We start from the raw sequence: 21,418 nt of genomic DNA, 5'->3' as shown, positions 1-21,418 counted from the left end.
TTAACAACTCTGATGCCTCTCAGAGGATGAGTTGGTCTTTTACTGTAGAGTGAAATGTCTGATGTTCTACTTGTCTCTCCAAACTAGTGCTCATGGTTTAAGTTAAGTTGTGAAGTGCTGTTAATGATATCCCTCTCATCCCTTCTGTCATGTCGGTTTTACAAATGCATTAGACTGCACAACGTAAACTCCTTTATCAGATTTGTCTTTGTAAATATAGGTATCGTTTGAGGAACAAAAAGATCAGCGCGACTGTGAGAACATTCCCTCTCCTAAATAAAGTTGGTGTCAACAGCACTGTCTCAACCACAGCAGGAAATGTAATCTCTGTCATAGGAAGCACTGAAACAACAGGAAAGATGGTGCCGAGTTCCAATGGGATTGCAAATCTGGAAAGTGGTGTTCCCCAATTGATTCCTCGCTGCGCTGAAACCTCCTTAAGAGTTCTGGAGAATGTCAAGAAGGGGGGAAAGTCTGGAGCCAGTGGTCAAAATGCCTCTGGGTCTCCTACAGAATCACTATCTGAAAAGTACGTATTGCTGTGGGCTAAAAGAATTGGGATCAAATATTCTAATGTCCACATTTTCCATTTTTTCTATCTTTGCAAGCAAAAGAGAGGTGATAAAGGTCTGAATTATGTTCATGAGTAGTTTCTGTTTTAGTCTTTGCTACTAAGTGAGTCACAGATACTGAACTCTGGTTCTGTTTTATGCTATCCACAAGTTGAAGGGCATATGCTTTTCTTTTCCTCATGACTGAAGTAGCCAGTTGCCCTTTAAAGGGCAATATATAAGCCATGCATTTCAGAAAATCTGCTGTGGCTCGTGTGCAAGCCTAATAGAAGACTTTCCAAAGGGCACAACAGTGCATTCTACCTATTGAATGCCAGAGTTGAGCTTGAAGAGGGAATGGCCTCTTCTAAGTGAGGTGTTAGGAGATGATATATCCAAGTAATGTATCAGGTAGGAGGGAAAGGGGGAGATGCATTGGAGATGCTCCTTGGTTGTGTAGCAATGCAAGGTCTGATTTAGCAGTGGAGATGTAATTTTGTTACTCAGAAGGTCCACCCGAGTTGTGTCAATGCTTTAGTTTTTAAATAATCTCATAGAGAATGGCTAAATTAGTACAGCTCTCCACATCCCTTCTCTTCCCCTGTTTCCTGCACAGTATCTAATCTGTCATTGGGGTTATTCAGTTTAAAAACAATTTGCATCCATAATTTATTTCTTTATAGTAGAGTTGTGCAGAATAGTCATTGCATTTCCTGTTATCAAAAACATTCTTTTGTAGTCCTGGAGGTTTTCCAGGTATCACCTTTTTAAAATTATTTGGGCATTGTCCAAACAGCACTGGACCTCAGATCAGCTTTTCAATTGCCTATCTGTTGTTTCCAGATAATGAGGAATTTGGGCTATGTCATATTGGAATGTTTTGTGTTTTGAGTTAGAAATTACTAAAGACGAATACAAATAATAAGTAGTAAATGCAAATCCATTTTATTTCTTTGCAATTCTTTTCAGTAAAATTTGTTCTCCACCCAAGACTCCTGTAAGCCAGGCAGCAGCTACCTCAGCTGGTGGTCCTAATATTGGAACAGAGATGAATTCTCTGCCTCCAAAATCCAGCCCATTTGTAACCAGAGTACCTGTCTACCCTCCACATTCTGATAATGTTCAGTATTTTCAAGATCCCAGGACACAGTTGTCCTATGAAGTTCCACAGTACCCACAGACAGGTGAGTGACATGGTTGCTGATACACAGGCAATCCTTCACTTTTGCCTGTATAAACTTGAATGTGTTTCAATGTTTGTGCTTTCTAAATTTCTTCAAATCCCAATGGCACCAAGTCATGTGGGGCTTATTTGCTGGGTCTCCTAGTTTCAGCAGAGCCCAATACCCAAGCTTTTTAACTCTGAATATTATGATTGAGTAAAGAGAGGGATGCAGAATGCAGGAGCATTGCTACACTCTTTGCATTATTTCCATATATAACTAGAGAGGTCTCCAAAATTCTTTAAAGGAAGTTTAGAAACATTTAAACCATGCCTGCTTATTGGAGAGGGGACAGATGTGTTGAAGATTTGTGTTGTGGAGAAAAGTGTTTTTTTTTGTTTTTTTTTTTTTTTTGCGTGAAACATGTGAGACTCCATCTTGCTTGCATCCTTCATGGAGCTGGCTTAGCAGTCTCCTTTTATAGTGTCTTACTGGAAACACCACCCTTCTTCACCCCTCCATGTGGCCAGTTATTTACTGCTCGCCCACAATGAGGGCCAGTCTCTGCACTCCAATATGTATGGGTCTGACTTCAGTCTGTGTGGATCCATGGACGGAATTTAGTCCAGGTTATGCATTTCCCACTAGCATTTACAGACCTGAATAACTCAAGCTTTTTCCCAAATCTCTTCTAGCCATCTGTGTACACAGACAGTCCCAGTGTGTGTCTCATAGACTGCACAAATGTCTTTATGCCCTTGAGGAATGGTTTGTTTGAGTATTTATCTAGGCAGAGACCTTGGAGGGAGACACTCTATGTACCAAGTGCCTCTGCGTACTGTGCTTGGTATTTTGGTAAGCTAACAAGCACCATGTTAGGTAGAAGAAAGAGGTTTCTATTAAGTGCAGCCAAGGAAACTGCTGTATCGTTTGTTCTAACTTCACACACACACACACACACACTGTGGAGAGAAAGTGCTAAATTGCCCCCTGTTCTTGTAAAATAATTTTTAAAAGTGCTACCATATGGTGGAATACACCGCTCCTCTGCTACCCCTCTCACCCATGTCAGGTCCTGTGAACACACTGTACAGTGTTAGCACTGTCCCTGCAGAGCCTGTTCTCAGACATGGAATTAATAGGGGACCTGTAGAAACAAGACACTTTACTCTGAAGTCAGTATCAAGTGCTACTTAAAATTTTAGAACGGTTTTAAAATTCTGGATTATATTGAGACCAAATTAAACATGCTTTTTTCCAATTTTCAAGGATACTACCCACCACCTCCAACAGTACCAGCTGGTGTGGCTCCCTGTGTTCCTCGCTTTGTGAGGTCCAGTAATGTTCCAGAATCCTCCCTCCCACCTGCTTCCGTGCCATATGCCGATCATTACAGTACATTTCCCCCTCGAGATCGACTGAATTCTCCTTACCAACCTCCTCCTCCGCAGCCGTATGGACCAGTTCCTCCCGTCCCTTCTGGAATGTATGCTCCAGTGTATGACAGCAGGCGCATCTGGCGTCCACAGATCTACCCAAGAGATGACATTATTAGGAGCAATTCTTTACCTCCAATGGATGTGATGCACTCATCTGTCTATCAGACATCATTACGCGAAAGATATAATTCATTGGATGGGTATTACTCCATGGCTTGCCAACCTCCAAATGAGCAGAGGACTGTGCCTTTACCAAGGGTAGGTGAGAATGGAAAAGAAAAGAGATGATTTACTTTAAAAGTCATGACAGAAATCATACTACCTAATTAGCCCAGAGCTCTTTTCTTGCCTTGGATTTACACTTGTCAAGCAGCAACCCCAAAACCAGTTGTTTTTTAAACCATAATAGGCAGATCTTTGTCCTTTCGGGTAGGGCTATCTTAGACCCCTTTGCTCCTCTGCTTACAAACACACATCAGCTAAATTAATTACACACATCCTGGATGTTGTCTACTCTCATTTCCTTGATTCACATTATGACATGACTCTATGCATTGAGGAAGACACTTTGGATCCAAGATGCATCTCCCTCTGCCTAGATCCTGTATTGACAGCTAAAAATGGGACTCCAGTCCAAAGGATCCTGACCCAGGGATGTCAAATGCATGGCCTGCGGGCCAGATCCAGCCTGCTAAATGTATTTATATAGCCCAGAGGATATAGTCAGGTTGTTCAGAATCTCAGCTGTCTTTTTTAAGTACATTTCTAGCCCTCCTGGTCGCAGAGAAAACCTTTCAAATGTAAACTGAATGTAATCAATACAGTAACGTTTGCTTGCATGTGCAGATGGCTTCTGACAATAACTTGGGGGGTTGAACTCTCCTGCCCCTATTAATCTCATTGGAATATCAGCTCCAGTGATGACCCTTCAGTTGCAACCTTAACTGTTTCATTGCAGAGCATTTTAGCATATGGACTAGGAAATAACAGGGAGTTAAGCCCAAGGGGAGGTGGGAATTAGGAGTTGCTGCAGAGAAGGAAATTCAGAGGAAAGAACAAAGGAGATGCAGAGAAAGGAGGATGGAAAGGGGAAAATTAGTGGTGACGATACAGGGGAGCAGATTTTCACACTGAGTGATGCTGAATGTGACGATAATGTACTGAATAAAAAATATCTAAAAGTTGAGTTACTGTGTAATGGCCAGATTGTCCCCTGGATCGCGCTTTGAATCTCCCAGTGACATCAGTGGGAGATCATTGGGGGAGGGGGGGAAAGAGTGTGAGGGGCGGATGGCTCCTAAATGTATACCATGGCCTACGAACCATAATTAAACATGGAATCAATTTGACACCGTGCTGTACACGTTCCTCATCTTGTCTTCATTGTTTTCTCTCCTGCATACAAATATATACCTTGCGACTGGTATTTGGTAAGGTAGCTGTGACTGTTCCTTGCTTATTCTTCCATGTCTTGGCAGCTATGAGAAACCTATAAATTATCTGCATGATCCTGCTGTGAGTATTCAGACATTGATGCTCTCCTCCCATTGTTTACTCTAGGAGCCTTGTGGTCACTTGAAGACCAGTTATGATGATCAGTTAAGACGGAAGCCAGAGCAATGGGCACAATACCACTCTCAAAAAACACCGCTTGTGTCCTCAACCCTTCCTATGGCAACACAGTCTCCAACACCACCTTCTCCTCTCTTCAGTGTTGACTTCAGCACAGAGGTGAGAAACCAAAGAATTTCATGGTACTTTTGCTTTCTTTTTCTGCACTTACCAAGAGAGCTTTTCTGTCTCACTCTCCTGTGATTCTATTAGATCAAGTTCATCCCCCTGCAAGTACAGGATATAATCTCCCTAATAAAGAAAATATTGGATATTAAGCTGATGTTACACTTGATTACTGACAAAAGGCCAAAATTAAGTGAAGAATTGGTTTAACTTAAAGGCAGCTTAACTTTATAGCACAGTGTTAGTTTATTGTTAAGACTCTTATACCATAGTATGGAAACTGGTGTAGAGTTTCACACACATCTTCTATGCAGTTATAAATCATATCAACAGCATATCATGAATATCAATTGTAATTAACTGTGATTAGAGCCTGTTATGAACCTTCAGATTTCTTTGTAAAGCACAGTGGATATATTTTTCCATTAGGAAGAACCCTCCCATTTTATTTTCTTGTTCTTAATGGCGCTATCACATGATGAGCAGGTGCATATGTGCCTGTAGTTCCAAAGAATGCATAAATTGAAATGAAAAGTGACAAGACCCTTGTAAAACATTTAGCTGTGTGGTATGACAGTAGCAAAATGGAAGTGAGATGTAGGAAACAAGGCATAAGAACTGGCAGTGTGTCTTGGAGGAGAAACCCAATCTTGCATTCTCTCTTTCTATACACCAAAGAACGAAAATATTCAAAATAGATCTTGGCTAAAAAGCCCCTTAGTTGGTGTTTATTCTAAGTTATCACAAATAGTTATTTTAAGGGTTATGTATGGTCACAGATCTCCCATCAAGTCCTGGTTAAAGCCTTACTCAGGCTGGGGATTTCTGAGTTTTGTTCTACCAAGGTTTACTTGATATAACTTTAGTAAAGGAAAAATGCTTTGCTTTCTCTTCTTAAGTTTTAACTACCCTAGTGATATGCCCCAAATACAGCCATTAAAGTGCACTGGTGCCAACCCAAAGTGTCAGCAGGCAAAGCAACTATTTGTACAGGCGAAGCTTACTCCTGCTTGGAAGCAGTAAGCTTCACAGGTGCAAAATGTGGCTTGCAGTGGTTTGTGCTAAGGGTTGGTGCTAAGATTTACCAGTGGTTGGCCACTGATGGCTGAAATTGAGGCAAATCCCCAGCATGGACACGGACTTAGACTACCTGCTTCATATCTTGAAGCAGATTGATGTAATAGTCAACAGTAAGCAGTTTTTCAGTATAAACACCTTAATACTAAATTTCCTTTGTTTTTGGACCTTTTTTTCCCCCCTTCCTTTTCAATAGTTCTCGGAGAGTGTTAGTGACTTGAGTGGTACTAAATTTGAGGAAGACCATCTTTCACACTACTCACCCTGGTCCTGTGGTACTATCGGTTCCTGCATAAATGCCATCGACTCAGAGCCCAAGGATGTAATTGCCAATTCAAATGCTGTGTTAATGGTATGGCTGTTCTGCGCTCTGCCTGCTCACTCATGGGGTGGAAAGTGTTGCAAGTGTTTCCATTTGATTGCCAAACTTAATTTGATTGCCAGGCCTTTTGTAAATAAACTTCTATTGATTATAATAAACTAAAATACTAAGTCTTGAGGTTAAACTGGTTCTGCTCATTTTAAACTGTTTGGAACAAACTTTTGCCCAGCTATGTAAACAAACTATCCTCTTATCAGTGGGGGGGGGGAAAATGCAGTGGTGGTTATAACATTCTTAGACTTAAGACCAACTACTTTAATACCAAATCAGGGTAAATAAAATGTACTGTTGGCCATAACATCTTCAGTAAATAATTTATAATTCAAGACTCCTACTCCTCAGACCTTTTTGTTACACTGACTGGATGAATGGATGGACAACTATGAGACTCTATAATAAGGATTTTCACTTCTGGTCAGGTTGCTTGCAAAACTGTGCACCTTCAGCTGTTTCTTCCTCCTCTAGTGGATAGCGCTTCCCATTTAAGAGATGTCTACAATAGTGTAATAGTGTCAGGACTATTGTTACTTCATTTGTGTAATTTCCCTTAAACAGAGATCTCACTCTGCTAAAAGGCTTTAGGAATGGACGTATCCTCCTACAGTTAAAAAACAAAAAAAAACAAAAACAAAAACAAAAACCCAACCATGAAACCTTGAAATATATGGAAATATAATTGAACGAAAATACAGCATAACCTTGTTTTATTGGATTGAAATTGGGTACACAAAATTAATTGAGGTTTGAATAAACTGGAGAATAAAACCTATTTAATACACATCCAGGGAGATGACCTCATTTTGGATAAGTAAGGTCTCGTATGCATGTTGGGGATTTCTGTCCTACTCTGGTATGATCAAGTGGCTGCCGCTCGTGCATCCTGCACCATAAGGGCAATCCTGTCTCAATTCTCTGCTAGCTCTACCCCACCTTCCTCCAGTATTAGCAAGGATGTTTAGGGTCATACTGTGGAAATGGTGTTTTACAGCAGCTGGGCTTTTTTTCTGAGAGGAAACAGTAAAGCTTTAAAAAAACAGAAGTGTGTCCTGTTCCACTATTAATCACCGTCTGGTGCCAGCTGGCCACTAAATCCCAATAGGTAAGAGTCATTCTGTCCCCTCCCAGCTTGCTGGCTGGTCAGGTTGGAGCTAATCACCTTGTGTAATAGTGGTTATTTAATGACCCCTGGCCTTTTGAATGACCCAACCAAATGTGTTGAACTGCAAATCAGCCTCTTGTACCTTCTTGTCTCTCCTAAATGTATAGGATTTGGACAGTGGAGACGTTAAGAGGAGAGTTCATCTATTTGAAACTCAAAGAAGGGCAAAGGAAGAAGATCCTATAATTCCCTTTAGTGATGGACCGATCATCTCCAAGTGGGGTGCAATCTCCAGATCATCCCGCACAGGTTATCACACAACAGATCCTATTCAGGCCACTGCTTCCCAAGGAAGTGCTACTAAGCCCATCAGTGTATCAGGTACAGTAAATGCTTCCTATTGCCAGCACCGCATATGCCACACAGGCATTTAGATCACTGCTGTGGACAGTTAATAACTCTGTGTATATGCATATTCTCTTATTGAAACTGGGAAGACATTTAATTGTACCTTAATTTGTTATAGATTATGTCCCTTACGTCAATGCTGTTGATTCAAGATGGAGTTCCTGTGGCTCAGAGTCTACTGCATCAGCACGCTATATAGAACGGTATGAACTTTCCCTATTGGCTTTTGTTCAAACTGTTGTGCTATAATTTACAGCTATTCTAAAAATCCCAGGCAGAAGGAAAAAATGTCTAGAATATGAATTACCTAGTAATTTTAAACGTGGCAAGTGCTTTGACTTTATGCATCATCAAGCATTGGAATTACGAATTCTAATAATTAAACTGGGTAAATCTGATGTAGCTATTGTTAGCATCAGTGTGCTGAAGTGGACCGGTCACAGAACTGGGAACCAGCGATTGTTGAGCTGTAATCCCAACCCAGATATTGATTGCCATGTGCGGCCTTCAGCAAGTCACTTAACTTCTCTACCTCGGTTTCCCTCAGGGTGGATTTGATTTAAATCAAATTCATTTAAATCATCATTTAAATCACTTGTCAGGAAGACTCGATTTAATCATGGATTTCTACGTAAAAGTGCATTTTTGTTGGTTGTTATAACCTTAATACATATCCTTCACAACTCAGAGATAGATGTAGATTTCATTTTTAGAAGGTGATTTATTTTGAAAACTTTTCAGATTAGTTTTACAGCTATATCAGAAAATGAATAATTGTTTGGTTATTTCAGGTAATTGAAGCAGATATTTATGAAGTCATTGGGAGGTGAACTATCTCCAATTCAACACGTTAATCATTAATATTTGGAGGATTTTCTTGCCTTGCTGTATTAGGAGGAGAACATCACCAGACAGACATTTAAATTGTTTTATTTAACTAAAATAACAACGTTATGTATTCTGGATTTTTTCCTCAATGGCAAACATATAATATTTTAATAAAACAAGCATATTATTTTTTTAATTTAAATATTCAAGTTTTTTTAAATCAGGTTTGTTTTTATTAAAATTGTTTTTAACTAAAATAGTTAAATGAAATATTTTAAAAACCAAAAAAAAAACAAACAAATTAAATAGACTGTCAGCCAAGTCAACATGAGAAACTTAAAATATTGGCTTCTGCAGCTAACTCAGTTGTCTTCACCTTCGTTTTCCTATTTGTTCATAATCTGGAAAAGAAAAACAAGCTTTCCTGCTTTTTCAGGTCTCAAACAGTTTCTCAATTTGGATGAATTAGTCCAAAAGAAGAAAATATTTTGTCTACACCAGCAGAAGAAGCTACTGCTGTTAAAAGTGAGATTATCACTTCAACAGTCTCTAAATCCAAGTGCTTAAGTGACTTCCACCAGTTCACTGGTGTGACTTTCTTTAAAACATCATCAGCAAACATATATTTCTTGATTGCTTCACCCTTAGCTCTGAAGTTTATTATAGTTGGTACTATGGAGTGATGATTGCTGGATGTCCATGTCATAGCCAACTCCTCTTCTTCAGCAGTTAAGGTTTGACCGTGGTACCGAGTATTGAGAATATTTGCGAGAAAATGAGCTTTAGAAACTGCTTGTCCCATTCATTTTTTTAATGCTTGTAATTTAACTCTGTCATTTCATATTTCTCTAAGATCTCACTCAGTTCCTTCCAAATTTCAACAGGGTCAGCAATAAAACAGCTATTTCCCTGCATTTTGTTCAAGGCTACAGAAATAGGCTTCAGGGTACTCAGCATGTGTTCAACATTTCTTTTAAGCCCAATATTGAGAACTTTGGCTGTGACAGTGCCATCTATTTTTCCACGATTTTGTTCACAAGCTGTCATCAGATTAGGCCAGTTCTTGATATAGTGCTCAAAACAGTCCACTACTGAGTTCCATCGCACGTCTTGTGGGAGAGTTAGCTTGGTTCGTCCCAGTTTTTTCAAAGCAGCTGCTGCAAAGTGGTTGTTACAGAAATATTGTGCAATTTCAACAACGTTAGCCTTTATTTCTGGAAGACTGAAGTCTTTGGCTAGGAGGTGCATCAAATGAGCACTGCAACCGTATGTTGTTAGCTTGGGACTCTCTTCTAAATAATTTCTTCTCATCTTGGATACATTTGCAGCATTGTCTGTGACCAGGCTGCGTACTAGACATTTGAATTTTTTCCCCACAGTTTGTTATAGCTTTTACTGCTACTTCTCGTAAGTATTCTGCTGTGTGTGCATTTCTTTATGTATCAGTTGTTTTTGTAAGGAAGACATTCCCTTCTTCTGTTGTCACACAAGCACATACAACAGGATCATTGTGGACATTGCACCCATCGAGACTCAGGTTAACAATTTCACCCGCTAGATCTTTTGCACACTGCTCAATTTCTCTTTCATACATTTTATCCAGCAATTTGCCTGCGACATCTGCTCTGTTGGGTGGACCGTATCCTGGTCTTAATGACTGAACCATGTTAATGAAGTGTGGGTTCTCAATCATACGGAAAGGAGAGTTTGTTGCATAAACAAACCAGGCAATTTTTTCATCAATTACCTCTTTTTGTAATCTGGTTCTTACCACAAACTTATCTATGGTTGTTTCTGGATGATGGAGATTTTTTTTTTTTTCTTTTTGCTACAGGTGATATACTGTGGCTATGTGACATACATGATGTGACTGAAACACTATCATTGGCAGATAACTCTGAAACTATAGAAAATGGTGATCTTGAAGGTGGATAGTCTTCAGAATCCTGTATGTTGAGGATGGATTCTCCTAAACAAAATAAGTCAATGCAGTTATTTCATTATTATTACCATACTTATCATTTAGTATTACTAATTGCATTCACTGACACTCAGTACTTCTTTAAAGGTGAAATTATAAAAGGAAGATCTGCTATTTCAGCTATTTATTTTTTTATCACAACTGCATCTAAAATGATAGTACCATAGAGTAACAACTACATTTTTTGCTCAAACATGAGAATTCAAGATTAGTCCAGAAGGAAGACAGGCAGTCCTTAAGAAAGAAGTATGGAAAAAAAAAAAAGTTTATCAACCTGAAGATCCTGCATGTTCAGTCGTGTTCCTTTCATCGTCTTCAATGCAGCTTCCTCCTGAGAAGGAAGACTTCTCATGATGTTGTTTCGGGCAACCAGGGCTTGCATTTCTTCATTGCACTGTTTGCATTTTGCACTCATGCCTGTCTTACCCACAGGTAGAGGAACTTCATTAAAATATTCCGAAACTGGGTCTCTCTTACGGCCTGCTGCCATTATAGGTTTTCCCTTCTAGTGAGAGAATGGTATGGTAGATCTCAAATCAATGAAGGCTACACTCAAAGACCTCAAGATTTCTGGAATGTGCTGCTCAAACAGTTTCACTTTTTCACTTTCACTTTCACTTCCGCCCCCAACAATCTTCTATTCATTGAACTTTTTGAAACTTTGCACTTTTAGAGAGAGGTAAGGGATTGACTCTGTGTACACAAATTTGCAGAGGGACAATAGAGTTGGTCTGTTATTTCTCACCTCTATATATTATTTATTTATTTAAAAACATTTTTGCTGTTAACAAGCATGTTACCTCTGGAGACACAAATCCACAGTTTGAGAACTGCAAAACTAAGCATCTCTGATGGTATCTTCTAGACTGAGCACTGAGTCCCATTGCATAGATAGAAAGATTAACCTAAATAATCTATACAGAAGCCTCTGGAACCCCATAAGATTGGGTCCTTAATCCATGAACTATTGGAACTCATTTACAAAACCTTTTCTTAAACATTACATTAATATATTGTCTCATACTATAGAATTAGAATTTGTAATCCCTATTCCATGATGAGGTATCTTTGAGCTATAATGTATCTTAATTAAAACTATCTTTTCCTCAAAAAGCGTTTTATCAAAAAAATCCAATTTAAATTTAAAAAATCTGATTTTTTTTTTTTAAATCATTTATTTTTATCCACCCTGGTTTCCCTGTATGTAAAATGAAGGTACTTGCCTACCTCACAGGGGTGTTGTGAGGACTAACTAGGTAATGTTTGCAAAGTGCTAAGTATTTTTTCATGCACACAACTTTTATCCAGATGCCTAAGCTGTTTAGAGCTAAATTGCAAAGCTTGAGGGGTCATCGAGTAAACAATTCATTCTTTTATCACTGTGTATGACAATAACAGCTGCTTTTCTCTTTAAAGGGAAAGATTCATAGTTACTGATTTATCTGCTCACAGAAAGCATTCTAGTACTGGAGATCTACTGAGCATTGAACTACAACAAGTAAGATGATGTACCATGATTACAACTTTATATAATATGTTTTTCATATAAACTATCTCAAAATGCTTTGCAGAATTTAATTGTACAATTACCAAAGTGACTGATAGGAATGAGAAAGCTAGAGCCTAGTCCTATTAACACTTAACACCAGGTATGGTGCTTATTAACCTGAGCAGTCCCATTTATTTTACAGAAGCTCCTCGACTTACGCAAGCATTCCGTTCCGGAACGCCTTGCATAAGTCAAGTTTTACGTAAGTCAAGAATGTATCTCCAACAACTACGTGCCAAGAAAAAAAAGTGCTTATGGAACTTTTTCCGTAAGCCCAGATTTCCGTAAGTTGGGTTTGCGCAACCAGGGGAGCGTCTGTAATAGGGTTGCTCATGGTAGAAAGTGCCATGTCTGTTAAGTATTGGTATTTGCAGGATCCAGCCCTGGGATCGGGGAAGAAATTTTTTCCCTGATGTATATTTGTATGCAGTGTATTCTGAGAATACATAATTGCCTGTTTAGAGAGAGCTGTTCTTTGTGTGGGGAGGTTTGTTTTGCAGTCTAACAATACAAAGTTTAAATGTAGTTGAGTAACTATTATGTTTTTTCCCCCCTCCCCACAGGCCAAAAGTAATTCATTGTTACTTCAGAGAGAGGCTAATGCACTAGCCATGCAACAGAAGTGGAATTCCCTAGATGAAGGCAGTCGCCTTACCTTAAATCTTTTAAGCAAGGAAATTGATTTGAGGAATGGTGAGGTAAAGAAAAAGATGATTGGGATGTATCAGATCACTGAGGTTTTTGGGTATATATTTGGAAGTGTGACATTTTAAAATACTTATAACCTGCTCTTTTGGGTTAGTTACTGCTGCTACACGTGGTTCAGTGTCTGATTGTGAGCAGATGCATTTGCTGTATTGCTTCTCAGTCAGGAGGTGGCTTGATCATGGAGGGACTCCACAGAAATAAGTTCTGTTTTATTACACCCTTGTGGATTGCTGGGCAGGGGTAGATACACATTATACAGTTAATTGGAAGTATACTTAAACATGGAAGATGGAAAGAGTCCACATCCATCAGTTCTCCCACCAGCTATTTACATTATGTCAAGAAAGCGATCCCTGTACTCTGCTCCAGTTGTAGGTCATATAAAGCTAAAACCTCTGTAAGTGTGCTCTGAAAAAACATTCCTTTCCAACACCCACATACTTTACACTACTCTGCAAGTAAGCAGGAAGTGTCTAATCTTTTCTGTACCCAAAGACACCATTGGTATCCAAGTAGCTGTCCATTTCTTACTCCCCCCTCTAGCCCCTCTTATCTCAGGAATGTGGATTATGATATTTTCCATTTTCACTTGAGTCCTTGAAGATTGTATACAGAAAGTGAAAAGTCTCTTGTATTTGCAGACTGACTATATTGAAGACTGTGCAGACACAAAGCCAGATCGAGACATTGAATTAGAGCTTTCCGCCCTTGATACTGATGAACCTGATGGGCAGGGTGAACAAATAGAGGTATGTACAAGAACTGCATGTTTGAAGAGGTCAAGGAATTCTTTGATTAGTTGTTCAGCTGTTTCTAGAAACTTTCTTGTAAAATCAATAATTATTCTTGTTTATAGTGGAAAACCTTTTAAAATAAAAAGGTAGGTTTTATATTGATCTCTGAATCTTCTTTGGCACCATTTTAGTATAGAATTTGGGCTGCTTTTGTGCTAGTCCCAGTCATCTGAGGTTGTCAATGTTGCTCTAATTGCAAAAGTTTTTTAAACTTTTTTTCTTTTTGTTAAATACAAGATAGCATTAGTAATTTTTCCCAATATACAAAATGGAAACCAAAAGTATTTTAATACATGTAAAGTCTATTACAATATAGTAACTTAAACAAAACTTTTAAATCACCTCATTTCTAATACTAAATTCATTAAAAAATTGTCCTTGCTCTTTATATTCCTATTGTTGCCAGTGCCTCTGTCTTTTATATTTTATTTCTATTAATAGGCTGCATTCAGTTCCTTAAACATTATTTCTTTCACCTTCATTGTGCAGTCATAAAATGTCCTGATCTTGTTTCATACCACACAAAAGGAATCATCACAGCCCTTCTCTAAAGCAGTCATGCATTCAAAAAGAATAGATATCTGTCATTAAGGCTTTGAATAATGCATACTGGTTCTCCTGGTTTCCATACCTCTTTTGTTGCTCAACTTGTTAAATATAAAGTGAGTTAAAAACTGGTTGAAAGACTGTATTCAAAGAGTAGTTATCAATGGTTTGCTGTCAAACTGGGGGTGGATATATCTAATATAGTCCTGCAGAGTCCATCCTGGGTCTGGTACTATTCAGTATTTTAATTAATGACTTGGATAAGGGCGTGGAGAACCTTCCAAAAGGAGAAGAGATTCTAGGAGTAGCCTTTGACCTCCAGAATCATTACATAAAATAAATAGAAATTGGAAGGCTTACCAAAACAAGTAGCCACAATATTGATGGACAATTCTATCTTCTTCCTGTAGGAGATTCTGGACATACAGCTAGGTATCAGTTCTCGGGATGATCAGCTGCTCAATGGAACAACTATAGAGAATGGACATTCACTCAAGAAACACCAAAAGGAACCTTTGGAGCAGAAGAGACAAAGTTTAGGTGAAGACCTTGTGATTCTGTGAGTGTTAGACAAAACAGCAGCATCAGAGTGGTTAAAACATGACTATTTAAAGAGGAATTGCTTAGCTTCTCACACTTGGATGAGACATCTGCACTGTGTATGCATGGTGAAGTGGGAAGAGACTGTTGAGAACTAGGAAGGATTGGCTTGTGATTATAAAACCCACCAAATGTACCATTGGTGCACCAGTTTTTATGCATTTGAGTTACCTATTTTTCAGTACATATTAGGTAACAATTGATATAAACCTATGTTTTATATATTCCCACACTGCACAGCAAATACAAAAGTATTTTTATAATTACGAGAATTCAGGGAAACTAGTCTCAGCAAGGTTGGCATTAAACTTAATTTCTACTAACCTCTTCTATGCCAAAAAAGTGCAGAATACTCTATGCTGGAATCACCCATGCTACTGTATTTTAACCATGTAATGATCCCTTTGAAAACGAGGCAATCTGCATTTACTCTGTGAGCATACTCTTCTATAGTAAAATATTCTGCCTTTCCACTAACTACCATTTCATTTCAATATTTGCATCGTTTAATGCACAGTTTATTTCTTGATATTTTGCATTAAGCTGAAGTTTAATATTTGTATGATTTATTTTTCCCCTCAGGGAGGAGCAGAAAGCAGTCCTGCCCGTAACGTCTTGCTTCAGCCAGCCTATCACAGGATCCTTTAGCAATGCAAGCTGCCTGCCCATCAGCACATCAGTCAATGTTGGCAGCCTCGTTTTGAAAAGTGCTCACATTATGTCTGAGGATAAAAACAACTTTTTAAAGCCCATTGCGAATGGCAAAATGGTTAACAGCTGAAAGGCATTCATCTTTCCAGCTTGTGACCACGCCGTGAAAGCATTTACACTAGCTTTTTATATATATAATATATATTATATAATGTATATTTTTTTTAAAAAAAAATAATATTGGGGTCATCCATTTCCTGTGGACTCTTTGATACTTCAAGCCCCTCTTGCATTAGCATTCTGAAAAGATACATTTACTAGGGTAAGGCGTTCACTTTCCACAAATTAATGGAATTTGGACATTCTTTTACTTAAGCTTAAAGCAGCTTTTTATGAGTTTGTAGCAATCCGGTGCAGTAACTGAGCCATTCTTATTTAAAATGGCTTCTGTAGAAGATTAACAACTCAGTTATTTAAACTAGCAGGATCCTACAACGATACATCTAGTGAAAGTAAAACTAATTTATTTGTCTCGATTTTTGTTTCATGAGAAAGGAACTTGCATCTTGTTGCAGCTGCTTTTTCTTTAGTTGTGGAACTTTGCATGGAATATTGTTTCCTGTTTGAAGAGTGAGAGGTAGGGATTCGTATTTTAGACTTTATTACAGGGTTAACACACTTTAGCTTTGTACTACTGCATTATATGCAGGACTGTGGTGCAGTGCTTTGCTGTAGCTTTTTATTTCTTGTTTGTTTTTTCTCATTTCTGCTTTAGTACTGTTGATAGTTATATACAGGCTACTTGTCCAAGTAAAGTTACAAAATGTAACCCAAGTGCCTAAATCCTCCAGCTAATGTTCTTGGTATTGATTTCCCCAAGTTATATGCACATCCATTTTTAACCATTTTGATAAATTATGCACTAATGTAACAGTCGGGGTTTTTTTTTTGTTTTTTTTTTTAATGCAGTCCTCCACCTGCATTTATAGAATCCAGATGACTTGGCAAAAGAATCAGGTGCTCTTGGCTTTCCCGTGAAAACCCTGTATGTAGTGTTTGCACTGACTAACAATATGGTATTGCTGATTATTGTTGTTGTTTTTTAATTTAAACTAATTAGTGGGTTTTTTGGACACTCGTTACATTGTCTTGGTTAAATATTGTTAATCATAACTTTTTATTCAGGTTTAATTTTGCTTGTTCACTAGCTATTGACTGAACCTACAGTAATATAGCATTATCAGACCTATAGAGTTGTGCTGAAAATTGTATGAATATGTGCCCTGCTAAGATGTGACTGAAAAGTCGTATTAGACATGTCAGCTGAAGATAGAGTACACACACACAAGCACTCTGGGCATAGTTTTCTTTAAAGTTTAAAAATTCAGTCACCATTTTGGAAAAGAAAGCAAGACCTTCCCTCCTGGTGATTACTATCTTATTGTTTGTCCTCTTCAGTTTCTTTGGTACATGTTTTACTTTTTTTAATGTTTTTATTAACTTCTGTGAAGTTGTTTACTCTGAAAATTGTACTGGAATATTTTAAGCCAAGCTAATCTTTCACCAGGTGTACTGTATGTAAGGGCTTTTCCTGCTAGCAAAATGCTTTAAAAGGATCATGTTACTGGTCGTCTGAGTTATTTTACAAAATCACAGCTATGTGTCAGATAAGATTTTGATAACTGTTTTGTGCACGTTTCTGAGGGGTGGGGGTTGGCATTTCCCTGAGGGTTACTGATTAGACTGAGAAAACATTGGTGTTTGATATCTCTTAATGAACATGTCCATGAAATAATTATGTTGTAAATATATCTGAAAATCCAAGGGTTAGTTTTGATATTCTGGTGTCAGTATGGAAGATCTTACACACTTATTTAATACTAAAATGTAAAGAAATATTTGTAGAGTAACAGTAAAGTAGCCTTTTCTTGGATTCTTTGGCTATTTACTGTACCTTCCCTGATAGGCAGTGCCACCTCATCTCTGGAATAAGACTGGTATTTTGTTTCACTTTGCAGCTTGAAATGATTAGGGACAAGAATTAGACCACCTTGTCACCTTAACTCATTTCCTGTTGATGTTACAAATTAACATAGAACGCTAGACATGAATATGATTGTTGTATATTTTATATCAAGACCATTCTGTAAATATGAATTTATATTACTTTTGAAATGCTTCCGAAGTACTTTTATTTGCTGTATGTAATTCCAAAAGGATATGCAAACCAGTATGTCTATTTCATGGATATTTAAACAGTGAGATCTTCCACGTTGAAGGTAATGTAATTTTTTTAAAAAGATTTTTAAATTTTAAATTGCTATTTTGTTACAAAAATAGAGAAAATATAAAGGTTTGAGAAGTCCTTATTCGCCCTCAGGGAAAGAGCCCTCTGTGCTCCAGAACTCCACAGAACATCTTCAGCATGATCTGAGGGTGAATATATACTACATAAATTGATCTTGTGTATTTACCTTAACTTTTTAATTTTAAAATTGCAATTTTAAAACTTGGTTGTGCTCTGCTGGAGGGGGATTGGGATAAGCTGCTTACACAAGTTCGTCTGTTTTGTCCAGTGAAAATACATCAGCCTAACATATTCCTGCCAACTTTACTGGCATGTCTAAGAAGAAATGTATTTATATATGCTTGTCTGCAGCAGAAGATCCCATGATACAGTAGCTTTCTAGAAAGACCACATGCTTCTTCTGAAAAGGAGTCAGTTCTGGGTTGAGGCTAATTTGTGTTGAACCTTTAATATCTAGAACGACAGACACAAGAATTGAGGGATTTTTAATAGTGTGCCAACATTGTCTTACAGTTTTTAACACTGATTATTATCTTGCCATGAAACTATGCCCTCTGGTGCCCTAATAAGAGGAAGTTACAGATGGGAATATAGTTCTGGTTCATTTTTGGCAAAGTTTAATTACTTGACCTGATACAAACCAATACGTGTTTGTGTATCTAGTTGCAAATCAGGTGCCTTTTTGGGCAATGGAAGGGCTAACTTTCTGACATTAAAAGTAGTGTGACTAATCTTCATGTGTAGTAGTAGTAGTAGTATAGAATCCCATTTAGGTTTTTGGCCAAATATATTACGCTGTCAGAAAAAGGCCCATAGCAGATTAGGGAGAAGTGTGTGGTTCCTTTGCTTTGTGCAGACGAGCATATTTTTTTCCGGAGAGGTACAGCAGGGATTTCACATGTCAGGGATACAGAAGTTGTATCAATATCTGAGTTAAAATGTGTTGCCTCACAGCCTGGATTAATTCCTTGTTCTGTCTCATTTCCTACATGGGTTTTAGGACTAGCATTAATCTCTAATTTGATACGTCATGCTGTCTACTTTTTTGTGACAAAGTAGTAACATGACATTCTTAAGATCTAAATTATAGTTGTGACTGCCCTGCTACTGATATTTTATTCCTGTAACTAGAAATGAATGAGTTAGTGTTCATACAGATTGCGCATTGTAGAATGTGTAGTAGACCTTTCAAAGAATAGGTTAGACTCATTTTGCAAAGCAAATTGGCATTGGTTCTTGATAGACTAGTACAGAGTGATACTAAAGTGTGATACATAAGGACACCAGTTGTAGACATATAATTTGAAAAGTTTACTGCTTTGATAACACGCTTGAAATTTTAGTTTAAATTCATGCTGATGAGCTGAACGCTGTTCTTGTGTGTTAGTGCCCCGGGCTGAGTGAGGTACAAAATCATACACAAAGAAAGGCCTGGGGAAAGAATGTTTTAAAAAAAATCTTTTGTCAAAGCCCAAAACAATTTGATAGTGTGTGGTTTTATTTATTCTTTTTGTTAAAGCACAATTTGTCAAGTATCTGCTGTTGTACATAAACTCTATTTGAGAGGTATCTGCTAGCAGCTCCTTTATCATATTGGTCAAGATTTTTTTTCCACCATTATTAACCTCTGTCTGAAGGAAAATGTGAAATTTTAAACCTTAATCAAATGAGAAGTTAATGAATCATCCACAGTACGTGGAGCACATTACTTGTTATAGTTTAATCCTTTTCTGTTAGGAAATCCCTCTAATGCAAGGGCCTCTCCTGCAAGCAGAAAACAATAAATGTGCTCTTTAAATGACCAGTTCTTTCCAGTACAAATGCACAGCTAACTCCTTGGTACTAGTGGTCACAATGCACCTCTTTGCTGGCAAGGGAGTGCTCTGACAACTTAACCCTAAGTGTCAAGGGTAAAATAAAGACAGCAAAATTATCAAAATTTCCCACACTTGAGCAAAAACCTTTTATTTAAGGAAGACTGTCGCCGAAGCTCGTTCTTGGCATTTCATGTTTAACAAAGTTTGAAATAAAACAGAGCCTGGCTGCATTTATAACTGTCAAAATCCAACATCATTTGCACATATCCCATCAATTTTATCCAGTGTAGGCCTCAGTTAATCCAAGGCATGAAAATGCATGCATTTTCTTCGCTGGGCAAACAAGTACATTATACTGTAGTTGTGATACAACACATGTGGCTTTTATTTGTACTGCACATACCCACTGTACAGCCACTCAAAGTATTGTGGTTAGCTTGCAGCATCTGCTGTCTGCATTTATACAGTTTACTGCATATTCTTTTCCCTGGAAGTTAAAGAAATTTTTTTTCTTGTTGCATTGATTACGTTTTATAAAATTGCTTAGCTGGAAAGTTGGGAAAAGAGGCCTGTTTGTCAATTGTACAACCGATTGTGAAGCTCTAGTGTGAATATTTTTACGTCTGTATTAGACATTTTCTTTGCAAATCTATTGTTCGATTGAAATGTAAATGAAATAAAAGATGGTGTACACCCATCATGTATAAAGCAGGCACCATCGCTACGATGGATTTAATGCTCATTTTTATGGTGCATTCTCAGCTTCTATTTAAAACTATAATTTAAAATCTGTAAAATGAAATGGGGATATATAGGGGAATAAATTCTATTCCATTTATTTCAATTTTGAATTTCCAAATTGTAATGTTTCCCTTTGTGTTATAGGAATAGGATTAAATGGGAAAGCTGGACCATATGGTCTGTATTTGGGGTGGGGTGGGGGAAAGATGGGGTGGGGTGGGCTTTGTGATCATACTGAATAGCGGAGTGAATTCTGTGTGTTTTTTGCTGTAGCACTGAAGTAAAGAGATATTAGCTTTGGCTGGTCACAGAATAGAGCATCATGGTTTTCAGTGTTTTGAGAGAAAATTGATGGAAAAAGTTTGCAGTACTTGACATGTATTTGCATGCACAAAATAAAATGATTGTCCACCGTACGTGTGTGTTTGTAACGTGTGAGACCAAACCTGCCTTGTCCCCTCTTCCCTGCCCCTGCCTCGGTACGTGCCCCTAGCAGCGGGGGAAATAGCGGCGTGAGGAGTTTAAAACCAGCCCCCCGGCGGATCCGAACTCACGCTAGGGGCGGGGGGCGGGGTCAGGACGCCTGGGTTCTATTCCGGGCTGAAGGGGGCAGTGGGTCAGAGCAGGGCCCGGCTCCTGGAGCTCCGCGTGCCGCTGAGTTCAGGTGGGCCGGACCCATTAGCGAGGAGAACACGCACACACACACACCCCCCCTTGGGAGGTGGTTGCGCTCCCGTCCGTTCAAGGTGCACTGGCGCCGGGTTGTACCATTGCCAGTAAGGGACCTTCTCCCTTTCCCCCCCGCGTTCGCTGAATGGAGCCGCCCTGTTTTCCCGGCCTCCTTTGCGCTGCTCGTCCTCGGGACTAGGGAAGCGCCGGAGCGGTGGGTGCGCGCGGGGGGCCCGAGGCGGGCGCGGGGGGCCGGCAGGGAGGTGACAGAGGATCGGGGGCGGGGCTGGGGGGCTCTCAGGGGGGTAGGGGCCTGAGGGGACCCACAGGAGGGCGGGGGCCCTGGATAGCTGGGGGGGGGGGGGGGGGG

General features: G+C 38.8%; 2 protein-coding genes across 4 annotated transcripts in view; both read left to right on the top strand.

The window, feature by feature from the left end:
- The window catches only part of RC3H2 (ring finger and CCCH-type domains 2), a 44,290-nt gene extending 23,727 nt beyond the window's left edge, over window positions 1-20,563 (top strand). For 2 of the 3 annotated variants that reach the window (XM_024211136.2, XM_024211135.2), the window contains 12 exons: window positions 221-529; window positions 1,521-1,735; window positions 2,984-3,411; window positions 4,714-4,884; window positions 6,164-6,319; window positions 7,616-7,829; window positions 7,975-8,059; window positions 12,082-12,163; window positions 12,778-12,912; window positions 13,564-13,671; window positions 14,673-14,821; window positions 15,445-20,563. In XM_024211136.2, the coding sequence (XP_024066904.2) occupies window positions 221-529; window positions 1,521-1,735; window positions 2,984-3,411; window positions 4,714-4,884; window positions 6,164-6,319; window positions 7,616-7,829; window positions 7,975-8,059; window positions 12,082-12,163; window positions 12,778-12,912; window positions 13,564-13,671; window positions 14,673-14,821; window positions 15,445-15,643 (2,251 nt within the window). In that variant the 3' untranslated portion in view covers window positions 15,644-20,563. The remainder of the gene's footprint in view (window positions 1-220; window positions 530-1,520; window positions 1,736-2,983; window positions 3,412-4,713; window positions 4,885-6,163; window positions 6,320-7,615; window positions 7,830-7,974; window positions 8,060-12,081; window positions 12,164-12,777; window positions 12,913-13,563; window positions 13,672-14,672; window positions 14,822-15,444) is intronic. The other variant, XM_024211138.2, reaches the window with a different exon arrangement.
- A 631-nt stretch (window positions 20,564-21,194) lies between these two features.
- The window catches only part of PDCL (phosducin like), an 8,722-nt gene continuing 8,498 nt past the window's right edge, over window positions 21,195-21,418 (top strand). The window contains exon 1 of the mRNA XM_026657340.2: window positions 21,195-21,262. The gene's annotated coding sequence lies outside the window, so the exon portion shown is untranslated. The remainder of the gene's footprint in view (window positions 21,263-21,418) is intronic.

Source organism: Terrapene carolina, unplaced genomic scaffold (genome assembly GCF_002925995.2).
Source record: "Terrapene carolina triunguis isolate 2854851 unplaced genomic scaffold, T_m_triunguis-2.0 Scaffold238, whole genome shotgun sequence".
Lineage (NCBI taxonomy): Eukaryota > Metazoa > Chordata > Testudines > Emydidae > Terrapene > Terrapene triunguis.
Note: the sequence above shows the minus strand (reverse complement) of the source record. Positions and strands in the feature narration are given on the sequence as shown.